Below are 11747 nucleotides of genomic sequence, written 5' to 3'. Positions count from 1 at the left end.
AAATTAATTACTTGAATTGTAGGTGCTTTGTGTTGGAAATGTCTTATTTCTAGGGCCACCTGTTAGGGATGATTGTAAGGGGAATCTAAATTGCTTTGTATATATTGCAGAAATAAACATACCTTGTAATTTATTACTGGATCTCAGATCTCAAGGGTGCTATGTTGTGGAGAGAAACAAAAGTTTCTGCATGGCCTAGTAGAAACCTATTACATAGTTTACTGTGGTGAACGACTTATAGAACATACATGTGTGGAACTTAGCAGAAACCACATATATCTTTGGCGTTTCAGTTCTGGAAAGAATAACATGGTGCATAGGGAAGTTATTCTCTTTAGTCGCCTCTTTCTCTTTTCGTGTGACAACAATAACAAGCCTAGCGTTATCTGGGGAGAGTAGTGTGTATGCGAATTTTACCCCTACCTTGAGAAAATAGAGGAAAGTAACAAGCAGTAATAACAATAAGATAATACGAAACAGAAATGAAAGAAACAAGTAGAGTAATAGAAATCTACGAATAAGAAAATACAAGATTAATATTAATACTACTCGAATTGAAAAGAAAAGAAAAATACTTGATAATCTTCTATCCTAATTCTCGACCACCACACCCGCCTATCAAGAATTATGCCTCGGTAAGCTGAAGCAGTATCATGTCCTGCCTAATCACCTCATCCTAATACTTCTTAGGACTGGCTCTACTTCTCCTTAGACCCACCAAGACCGATGATGTGTGTGTGCGTGCGCGCTTGAGGTGAATTCGTAGTGGGTTTTTTGTGTTTGGTAATAATAAAATTTTACGAACTGGCATTGGGAGGTTGTCATGGTTAATGTAAATTGAGTATTTTGTTAATTGGTTTATGCAATTAATTTTTTAATTTGCTACTTGGGATTATGAGGATTTCTTGAATTCTTGAACTTTTTTTTGCTTATTACATCAAAATAGCAGCAATTTTTATAACTTACACTTAATATATTTATTAATGAGACTTTCGGGGGTTAACTGTGTTCATCCTTGTATGAAGACAAATTCATTCAAATTTTAACATAAAAAGACCAATATTACCACTTTTACCAATGGTGTAATATTTCTTTTCAGTGAGTTGGAAACTCATTTCATTGACTACCGTATTGTTGCTAATTTAGCAATCATTCATTTAGTGATATTCGTGACCATGTGTGATTGTTTTGTGATAAATTGTATACTTGTGTTTTGTTCCTTGCGTAGATGCAGAAGAAGTTTATTTATGATAGGTTATGCAAATTATGTACTTATATTCATACAAAGAAAAGAAATGTTTTAATTAACACATCAAAATTAATATGATCTTTGTAACCTTAGGCTTAGCATATGATATATGTGTACTATTTTAGTACGGTTAATTTTTTGTCCTACTTCGAAAATAAAATATAGGTAGATAAACTTTCCTCCTTCATTGGCTATTTAAAATAGTCAATTACATTGAATTTTCTTTTTAATACAGAGATCAGAGTACAATATTTTCAAGGACTTAATAGTTGTTACTTCTAATTTATTCTAACCATGCAATCAGAAACTTTGAGAGATTCTTTTGAGAAAATTTACAAAGCATTAACTTATTCTATATATATCACTTTTATATTTCTAACAGCTTGACTTAATTCTATTAAAGTAACTTCAAGCTCTTTGCGCTTTTTCTTTTCTTTAGATCACTTTCATATACGGAGAGAGTAATATACTTTTTGATCGTCCATTCATGTTAGGAAACACTAATTACTTGATTTTATTTACTTTCACGTACTAGATTTCACTTTTTGACAAGGTGGATTGCTCTGATGGTAAGCACCTTCCACTTCCAATCAAGAGTTTGTGAGTTCGAGTCACCCCAAGAGCAAAGGTGAGGAGTTCTTGGAGGGAAGGATGTCGGGTTCCTATTGTTGTTGTTGTAGTACTAGATTGATGAATAATTGATTGGTCTTTATTATCTTTTCATGATTTGAGATTATTTTAAACATAAAATAAAAGGAAAAAATATGACTATATTATAATGAAAATTAAGTTAACATTGATTGACATTTTAGACCATTTAATTGAGATTTGTTTTTGTATTAACTGTTTTTGCTACCTTTCATAGCAAATTATGATTTAAATTATTAGTCATTTTCTTTTAATGCTTATTTTTATAACTCGAAACACAATTTTAAATATGTAGTTCTTTTTAAAGTTTTTTTTTTTGTAGGAATTAATATGGTATTTACGTGCAATAACTAGTGTCATTATTAATATAGAATCATGAGTAGATGATATTCTTAATTAAGGTCCACTGGTCTGTGTATAGTCAATGAAGAAAGAATAAAAAAAAAAGAAAGGTTGGCAAATGCAATTTGATCTTCGGTGCACCCTCTGTATAGTCAGTCAATGAAGAAGGAATAAAAAAAGAAAGGTTGGGAAATGCAATTTGATAAAATCCTCAATATCTGGTGCTTATAACAGACCACCAATTTCTTCCTTGAATAATCTTGTTTGGTTAGTACAATGGCCATGAAAGCCGTGAAGTACTGTGTGGTAAGTAATTTCTTGAATGGTATTTTCATTAATTGTTTCAATTTAAAAAGCCAAATGGTTGTTGAAATCAGGTGGATGCCTTCGCTGACGCAGCATTCAAAGGGAACCCAGCAGCCGTTTGCTTATTAGAGGAAGACAGAGATGATGAATGGTTACAGTCTGTTGCTACTGAGTTCAATTTATCTGAAACTTGTTATCTCACTCCACTTACCTTATCTAAGGCTAACCCCACATTTGGCCTTCGTTGGTTCACTCCAGTTCATGAGGTCAGTCTGTCTAGCTACATCCTCTTTCAATTTCAAAACAACTGTTACTCAATCAAACCTCCCAACACCTAATTTTTAACCTAATTTCTCCGATCCTTTGCTTTGATTTTATTGTGATGTCTTATTTAACACTAGGAAGGCAGTATGAATTACCCTCCGATCCTTTCTACTCGATCAATTTGGTTTAGTAAACAAATTTGGACCTCTTCCTGAAAATTTGAGGCAAAGCCCTTTTACTTGGTGGGTAAAATTTGTTAAATGGGAGAAATTGGAGAATGAAGTTTGGAGCTCATCTTTCTGAAAATTTGTTATTGGAAAAATGGGGAGAAATGAAAATCCAAAGTGTTTATTGAAATGAATAAAATAGCAGTAATATCTGTTTTGAAAAAGCTAAATCCAGTATCTGTTTCCTGCTTATTTTTCCTTCTGAGGGAGTGCAAGTAATTCACTTTTTAGCAAGGAATTTCATTTGTGCTTTGCAGGTCAATCTATGTGGACATGCAACGCTAGCAGCTGCACACTTTCTATTTTCCTATGGCTTAGTTAAAACTGATACGATTGAGTTTTCAACAAAGTCAGGAATTTTAACTGCCAAAAAAGTAGCAGAAGCCAAAGCTTCAAATTCTCAGGACGATTCACCAACAGGTTACTCAATTGAATTGGATTTTCCTGTTGTCCAAGTAGCCGAGACGAATTCTGCTGATGTTGCTGCAATTTCTGAAAGCTTCAATGGTGCACCTGTGGTTGAGATCCATGAGACATCTATGAGTGATCTTTTTGTACGTATTTCAATTTGATTTCCTTTTTGTATTTACACAAGTGCATAAGACAAAAATTCATGTAAAAGCAACTCGTGCAAGTCTCTCTTACAAAAGTACAAACATGAAGGGCAATCAAGAAAGCATTTTTGTTTCGTTCTTTTGAAAAAAAAAAACGTTTCTTTCAAACTCAGAGAGGAAGGGATGCTAGATAAAGTTAGTAAAAATTAGGGAAATGAAGATAATTCATGGTGCTTTTGCAGATTTTACTCCCGTCAGGGGAGGCAGTGGCCGAATGCCAACCTCAGTTTGATCAAATAAAGAATTGCCCTGGCAGAGGAATAATAATAACTGGACCTGCTCCACAGGGTTCTGGCTTTGATTTTTATAGTCGCTTCTTCTGCCCAAAGCTCGGAATCAATGAGGTATTGCTAGCACTTGAATCTAATGTGAGCACGTATATATTGTATTCGAGCAAATCATAGTCACTGAAAATGTGGTACTGAATTGAAGCCAGTTATATAGATAGTATTCATCATATCTTTATATAACGACAACTGCATATGTAAACATCTATATGTTTGTATAACTGATGTTTCTTAGATATCTCACCTGTTTCTCTTCTTGCACATATTTTTTTTAAACAAAACTTTTCAGGATCCTATTTGTGGAAGTGCTCATTGTGCCTTGGCTCCTTATTGGCGTAAAAAACTTGGCAAATGTGACTTTGTTGCTTTAGCGGTACTTACTCTCATCCTCCAACTTCCCATATCCCCCCTATCAGGAACCAAATGCACAGGCTGAAATTCTTATTCATGTGTGGACGTGCATTCTGGAACTACTTATACTAACAACATAGTTCTATTTACCCTATTGATTGGTGTTGTTTTGTGGTTCAGGCCTCACCTAGAGGTGGCGTCGTGAACGTGCATCTAGACGCGGAGAATCAAAGGGTATTTCTGAGAGGGAAAGCTGTTACTGTCATGGAAGGTTCTCTTCTAGTATAATGTAGCTAGGAGTGGACATCATAAATTTAATAAAGTGGTGGAAGTTTGTGTTTTCTTGAATGAAAAAACACCACCAACTTTCTAATAAATTGGTTATGTAGTTCACTGTGACTCTTGGAGCATTCTTCTCTTTTTGTAAGTTTCCAGTGTTTTTAAACATTTGTGTATTTCTGTGCTGTGCTTTCATTAATAACATCTCCATCTTTTCAAACCATTATCTGATTAGAGAGATGGAATCACATTACCTTAATTGTCTATAATGAACTTCGCATACCTACAAATACTGCACAGTTTGTACTATCATCAAAGTTGATGCAATAGATTATTTTACGTTAGGCCTCACTTTTTGGGTAAGCTACTGATAAAGAAGGAATTCAAGTCCTTTAATTACATAACAATATTTTTTTCATTTCGCAGTAAAATCGTATCGTTTCTTCTTTTTCAAATCCTTTTCTTTGTTTGGATACTTATTAAATGCAACAGAACAATTCATGTACTTGACATCGGATCTGTTGAACCATAAAACTAAGAACAATTTTATTTGATGCAACACCAAATATCCTTCAAACCATATTCTCGTCCTGCAATACAAGATCAATAACTGGAACATAGGGACCTACAACTGTGATATTTATTCCTTTAGCTTCATAACATAACTAATTTCTCACTAGGGTAAAGGATACATAACCATCAGTATGCACCTCATGGGATTTCCCTAGGGATCATGTGTAGTTAAGCTGTTGCAATCTGGAACTGTGGAATGCAAGGAATACAATTTTGGGCTCAAATTTCGAACTACTAATGGTATATAATTAGTTTTCCATTATTCCAAAAGAAAACATTTGCATCTTTGCTGAGTGCCATCTTTTTACTCAATTTGGTTCTAGGATAAAAAAGTGGTCATTTACTTTATAAAAAAAGATAAAAAGGTGACACTACTTTGTTTGTCTAGGACATCTCGTTGCCATATAAGCTCTATGCTTCCTTTGATGGGTTTGTTGCACGAAGGGAATGTGGTGGAGTTTGGTAGGCTGAACAGCAAAAGTTTATGTCACGACCCTAATCCGGACCCGGTCGTGATGACGCCTCTCGTGAAGACAAGGCCAGCCGACACTTCCCATTTTCCAATTATTAATAGTTAAGTATTTAAGAAACGGTCTAAACATGATAAAATAAATCCGAAAATAACAACGATAACATAAATACGCGGAAGAACACCCATACACAGCTCTAACCGGGGTGTCACTAGTCATGAGCATCTATAAGTCATAATACAATTATGCTAAATCCATAACTAGTACAACTGTCTGAAGGGAAATAGAAGCGATAAAAGGAGTAGAGACACGGGGCTGCGGACGTCAACAGCTACCTCGTAATCTCCGAAAGCCCGCCTGAAGCTGGAGGATTCAGCACTCGGGAGCGGAACCAGCTATGCCTGAATCTGTACACAGGGGTGCAGGGAGTAAAGTGAGTACTCCAACTCAGTGAGTAGCAAATGTAAAGAACGACTGAAAGTAAGAAAACACGTAAGGCACAAGGCATTCTATAATGAAGCAGTAAAACAGTGAAAAGCCAAGTAAGTCCCTCTTTCAACAAGTAAACAAGTAATTGACAAGTAATTAAGGTAAAGTAAACCAATAGAAGTTCGCCCCTCGGGCACAGTATCACCACATCTGCCCATCGGGCAACACTTCAGAACAATAACAGCCTCTCGAGCTCAATCTCACATCACAATGGGTACCCGCGCTCACTGGGGGTGTGCAGACTCTTGGAGGGGCCCCTTATGGCCAAGCGCAATAATAATCCATCTCGTGGCATCAAATCTAGACCCTCGGCCTCATATCAATCAAGCCACCTCGTGACGTATATATCTCAGGCCCTCAGCCTCAAATCAGTATCAGTGTTTCCTCATAACTAGGCCCTCGGCCTTACTCAGTAAAAAATACTCACAAGCTCCTCGGGCAATAGTAAAACAGTGTTTCTCAGCCCAAACATCAGTTAAAATATCATTTAGGTCTTAAAACTGAGTAAACATGGCTAAGTATGAAAAACACTAGAAAAATAACATGACTGAGTTCAAGTATAAAGTCAAAACAGTGAGGAAATATCAATAAAAAGCCCGGAAGGGTTCAAATAGTTGGCACTAAGCCCAAATATGGCATTCAGCCCAAGTAATGAGGATAACAAATAGTTTTCATTCAAATACGCGGTAAAATCATCAATTGGAACGGACCAAGTCACAATCCCCAATATTGCACGACTCCACGCTCGTCATCAAGCGTGTGCCTCGCCTCAATATAGCACTACGATGTGCAAATTTAGGGTTTCAAACCCTCCGAGCATCATTTACCATCATTACTCACCTCGAACCGGCTAAATCTCTAGCTCGCGACGACTTTGCCCCTGGAATCGGCCTCCACGCGCATCAAATCTATCCAAAACCAGAACGAGGACGTCAAAATATGCTAAGGGAACGAAGCCCAAGCGAAAACAATCAATAAACGGCACAAATCCGAAATTACCAAAACCCGTCACCCGGGCCCACGTCTCGAAAATCAGAAATTTTTACATCAATAGATTCCTCATCTCCCCACGAGTCTATGCATATCAAGAATACCAAAATCGGAGTTCAAATGACCCCTCAAATCCTCATTTTAAGGCCTCTTAAGCTCAAGCCATAATCCCCTGTTTTAACCTTTGATTTCCACAATTTCTAGCTCTAATCCATGAAATAATAATATAGGAAAGAGTTTTAGGTCCAAATTCCTTACCTCAATGAAGTTCCCTTGAAATCCCTCTTTCAAATCGCCCAAAAAGCTCCAAGGCCAAAGTAAAATATGGTGGAATAGCTCAATTTCGCGAAATGAAATAACTTATATGTTCTGCCCAGGCCTTTTCGCATCTGCGGTCCAAAACCCACTTATGTGGTACCGCATATGCGGTCTAATCCTCCGCTTCTGCGGAATTCACTTACCAGACCAAATACCGCATCTGCGGTCCACTTGCCGCATCTGCGACTCCGTAGGTGCGGTCCCTCTACCGCATCTGCGGTTCCTGACTCTACCTCACCATTCCGCATCTGCGAGCCTCCCTCCGCATCTGCGATTCCGCAGATGCGATCCCATTAGCCGCTTCTGCGGTTTCCTGTTCCTCAAGCCTCTTCCGCTTCTGTGGCCAAATCTCCGCTTATGCGGCGCCGCACCTGCGGCCCCCAAACCGCAGGTGCGAAAATACCAGAAGCAACAATATCAGCTGCTGCAATAAGAATTCAACCTCTCCGTTAACCATCCGAAATCACCCCGAGGCCCCTGGGACCTCCACCAAAAGCACAAACATAACCCAATGCCTTATACAAATTTATTCCAATCATCAAACACTTCAAACAACATCAAATCAACTAAAACACCTCGGATTCAAGCCAAACTTTCTAAAATCTTCCAAATTACGCTTTCGATAAAAAACCCAACCAAACCATGTCCGAATGACCTGAAATTTTGCACACACACCCCAAATCACACAACGGAACTACTGCAACTCTCGGAATCCCATTCCGACCCCTATATCAAAATCTCGCCTACCAACCGGAATCGCCAAAATATCAACTTCGCCAATTCATGCCTAAAACTTCTCCAACTCTCCAAAACCCATTCCGATCACACTTCTAAGCCAAAAATCACCTCCCGAAGCTATCCGAACCATAAGAACTCACATCCGAGCCCTCTAACACATAAGTCAACATCCGGTTGACTTTTCCAACTTAAACTCGTTCTAAAGAGACTAAGTGTCTCAAACCTTACCAAATCCTTCCCGAACTCGATCCGACCAACCCGATACCACATAACACGGATAAATAAAGCATAACAAAGCAGAAATGGGGAAAACAGAGTGGTAACTCATGAGACGACTGGCCGGGTTGTCACAGTTTACTACTCCTATACTTGCTTTTTTGGGTGTAAAGTCTCCAAGTAATCAACGCTATTAGTGTTCTAAACTTGTTGATTATGGAACTATGTAGTAGATGGTAATTTAATCTATAAGAATGTACGTACTATATAAAGATTCGTGTCTTGCTTTCTTTTTTTTAAGCTTGAAACAGTTCATATTCTTTTATTCTCTTTTTTCCTGCATCTTTAAATTTAGACATCTGGCTGTGGGATCAAACAAGATCTCCTTCTATGCAGCAGCTTCCTCGTCTCAGCTTCCATCTCTTCTTCGTAAGGAAGACCACCATAGGAATCCCACATATAGGAGAGATAACGGGGAAGGGAAAATGTTACTTGTGCTATTTATCTTTAGTTCTTGTCAGATCTTATATAAGAAATCTTCAGTTCTTGTCAGTCAAGGAATCTAGGGATGGGGTTGATAGCTTGATTAGTAATAATGTACTTCATTTCCCTTCGCTTATTGGCTTGCTCGAGAAAATTTCATCTAATTAATTTGGTCCTTGTTTCTCCTCTGACCTCCCCCCACCCTCATAAACTACTGCTCAACAGAAAAGAAGAAAAGTGAAGAAAAAAATTAGATGAAGGGTAAACTTTGGTTCGTGGTTTACACTGAAGGGTTTGGAAAAGGTTCGATGTTGATTGTTATATTTGTTAGCAAAGTGCTTTGGTTCTGGAGATCTTTAGATACTCAAGTGAAGTAAGATATTCCGACTGTATTCTGATATGGAATATTGTAATCTTTTCTGCTTCACCGCATCACAACTTTTCTAGATTGTCGATATAGGACGTACATATGATCTGACTGAATGTTATTGGCTCGGTCTTTTTTGGCCAAACAGGTTTTATGGGCTTGCTTTGACAGACTAGAGCTTGGGTTGTCTTCTTTCAAACGAGTGCTCCTTATTGGTTACTCTGATGGATTTCAAGTCCTGGATGTTGAAGATGCTTCAAATGTTTGTGAACTAGTTTCGAGGCGTGATGATCCAGTAACTTTTCTACAGATGCAACCCATCCGTGCAAAATCTGATGGTCGTGAAGAATATAAGAAATCACATCCCTTGCTCTTGGTTGTGGCATGTGATGATAGTGCAGATTCAGCTCCAGTTCAAACTGGGAAGGATGGTTTCATTGAGCCTCAGGGAGGAAGCATTATACACTCACCTACAGCTGTACACTTTTACTCTTTAAGGTCTTACAACTATGTTCATGTTTTGCGATTCCGCTCTACTGTGTATATGGTTAGATGCAGTCCGAAGGTAGTGGCTGTTGGTCTTGCAGCACAGGTAAACATCTTGTAATATTTATAGTGATGGTTTATGCCTTTATCCATAAATCTGAGAATTACACTGAAGATTTTGTGCTCTCTTGTATGTTTGATGTGTTGGCAGATCTATTGTACCAATGGTATTTTCATTAATTGTTTCAATTTAAAAAGCCAAATGGTTGTTGAAATCAGGTGGATGCCTTCGCTGACGCAGCATTCAAAGGGAACCCGGCAGCCGTTTGCTTATTAGAGGAAGACAGAGATGATGAATGGTTATAGTCTGTTGCTACTGAGTTCAATTTATCTGAAACTTGTTATCTCACTCCACTTACCTTATCTAAGGCTAACCCCACATTTGGCCTTCGTTGGTTCACTCCAGTTCATGAGGTCAGTCTGTCTAGCTACATCCTCTTTCAATTTCAAAACAACTGTTACTCAATCAAACCTCCCAACACCTAATTTTTAACCTAATTTCTCCGATCCTTTGCTTTGATTTTATTGTGATGTCTTATTTAACACTAGGAAGGCAGTATGAATTACCCTCCGATCCTTTCTACTCGATCAATTTGGTTTAGTAAACAAATTTGGACCTCTTCCTGAAAATTTGAGGCAAAGCCCTTTTACTTGGTGGGTAAAATTTGTTAAATGGGAGAAATTGGAGAATGAAGTTTGGAGCTCATATTTCTGAAAATTTGTTATTGGAAAAATGGGGAGAAATGAAAATCCAAACTGTTTATTGAAATGAATAAAATAGCAGTAATATCTGTTTTGAAAAAGCTAAACCCAGTATCTGTTTCCTGCTTATTTTTCCTTCTGAGGGAGTGCAAGTAATTCACTTTTTAGCAAGGAATTTCATTTGTGCTTTGCAGGTCAATCTATGTGGACATGCAACGCTAGCAGCTGCACACTTTCTATTTTCCTATGGCTTAGTTAAAACTGATACGATTGAGTTTTCAACAAAGTCAGGAATTTTAACTGCCAAAAAAGTAGCAGAAGCCAAAGCTTCAAATTCTCAGGACGATTCACCAACAGGTTACTCAATTGAATTGGATTTTCCTGTTGTCCAAGTAGCCGAGACGAATTCTGCTGATGTTGCTGCAATTTCTGAAAGCTTCAATGGTGCATCTGTGGTTGAGATCCATGAGACATCTATGAGTGATCTTTTTGTACGTATTTCAATTTGATTTCCTTTTTGTATTTACACAAGTGCATAAGATAAAAATTCATGTAAAAGCAACTCGTGCAAGTCTCTCTTACAAAGGTACAAACATGAAGGGCAATCAAGAAAGCATTTTTGTTTCGTTCTTTTGAAAAAAAAAACGTTTCTTTCAAACTCAGGAGGAAGGGATGCTAGATAAAGTTAGTAAAAATTAGGGAAATGAAGATAATTCATGGTGCTTTTGCAGATTTTACTCCCGTCAGGGGAGGCAGTGGCCGAATGCCAACCTCAGTTTGATCAAATAAAGAATTGCCCTGGCAGAGGAATAATAATAACTGGACCTGCTCCACAGGGTTCTGGCTTTGATTTTTATAGTCGCTTCTTCTGCCCAAAGCTCGGAATCGATGAGGTATTGCTAGCACTTGAATCTAATGTGAGCACGTATATATTGTATTCGAGCAAATCATAGTCACTGAAAATGTGGTACTGAATTGAAGCCAGTTATATAGATAGTATTCATCATATCTTTATATAACGACAACTGCATATGTAAACATCTATATGTTTGTATAACTGATGTTTCTTAGATATCTCACCCGTTTCTCTTCTTGCACATTTTTTTTTAAACAAAACTTTTCAGGATCCTATTTTGTGGAAGTGCTCATTGTGCCTTGGCTCCTTATTGGCGTAAAAAGCTTGGCAAATGTGACTTTGTTGCTTTAGCGGTACTTACTCTCATCCTCCAACTTCCCATATCCCCCTATCAGGAACCAAATGCACAGTCCGAAATTCTTATTCATGTGT

General features: G+C 37.7%; 1 protein-coding gene and 1 pseudogene across 1 annotated transcript; both read left to right on the top strand.

The window, feature by feature from the left end:
- Positions 1–2370: 2370 nt before the first annotated feature.
- Positions 2371–4790, top strand: LOC104242294 (uncharacterized). The gene is made up of 6 exons (XM_070168622.1): positions 2371–2545; positions 2617–2811; positions 3294–3590; positions 3833–3994; positions 4227–4310; positions 4469–4790. The coding sequence occupies exons 1-6, from the start codon at positions 2516–2518 to the stop codon at positions 4574–4576; spliced, it is 876 nt and encodes a 291-aa protein (XP_070024723.1). The 5' UTR covers positions 2371–2515; the 3' UTR covers positions 4577–4790.
- Positions 4791–5398: 608 nt separating this feature from the next.
- Positions 5399–11747, top strand: part of LOC104242295 (autophagy-related protein 18h-like) — a 38131-nt pseudogene continuing 31782 nt past the window's right edge.

This window comes from Nicotiana sylvestris, chromosome 1, assembly GCF_000393655.2.
Source record: "Nicotiana sylvestris chromosome 1, ASM39365v2, whole genome shotgun sequence".
Classification (NCBI taxonomy): Eukaryota; Viridiplantae; Streptophyta; class Magnoliopsida; order Solanales; family Solanaceae; genus Nicotiana; species Nicotiana sylvestris.
The sequence above is the reverse complement of the archived record's forward strand: the minus strand, read 5'-3'. Positions and strand labels throughout refer to the sequence as shown.

Excerpts from the sequence above, each read along its gene's own strand:
- LOC104242294 (XM_070168622.1), top strand. The coding sequence starts at position 2,516 with ATGGCCATGAAAGCCGTGAAGTACTGTGTG. Across the intron at positions 2,546-2,616 it reads AAGCCGTGAAGTACTGTGTG|GTGGATGCCTTCGCTGACGC; the intron begins GTAAGTAATTTC and ends TGTTGAAATCAG. Across the intron at positions 3,591-3,832 it reads CATCTATGAGTGATCTTTTT|ATTTTACTCCCGTCAGGGGA; the intron begins GTACGTATTTCA and ends GTGCTTTTGCAG.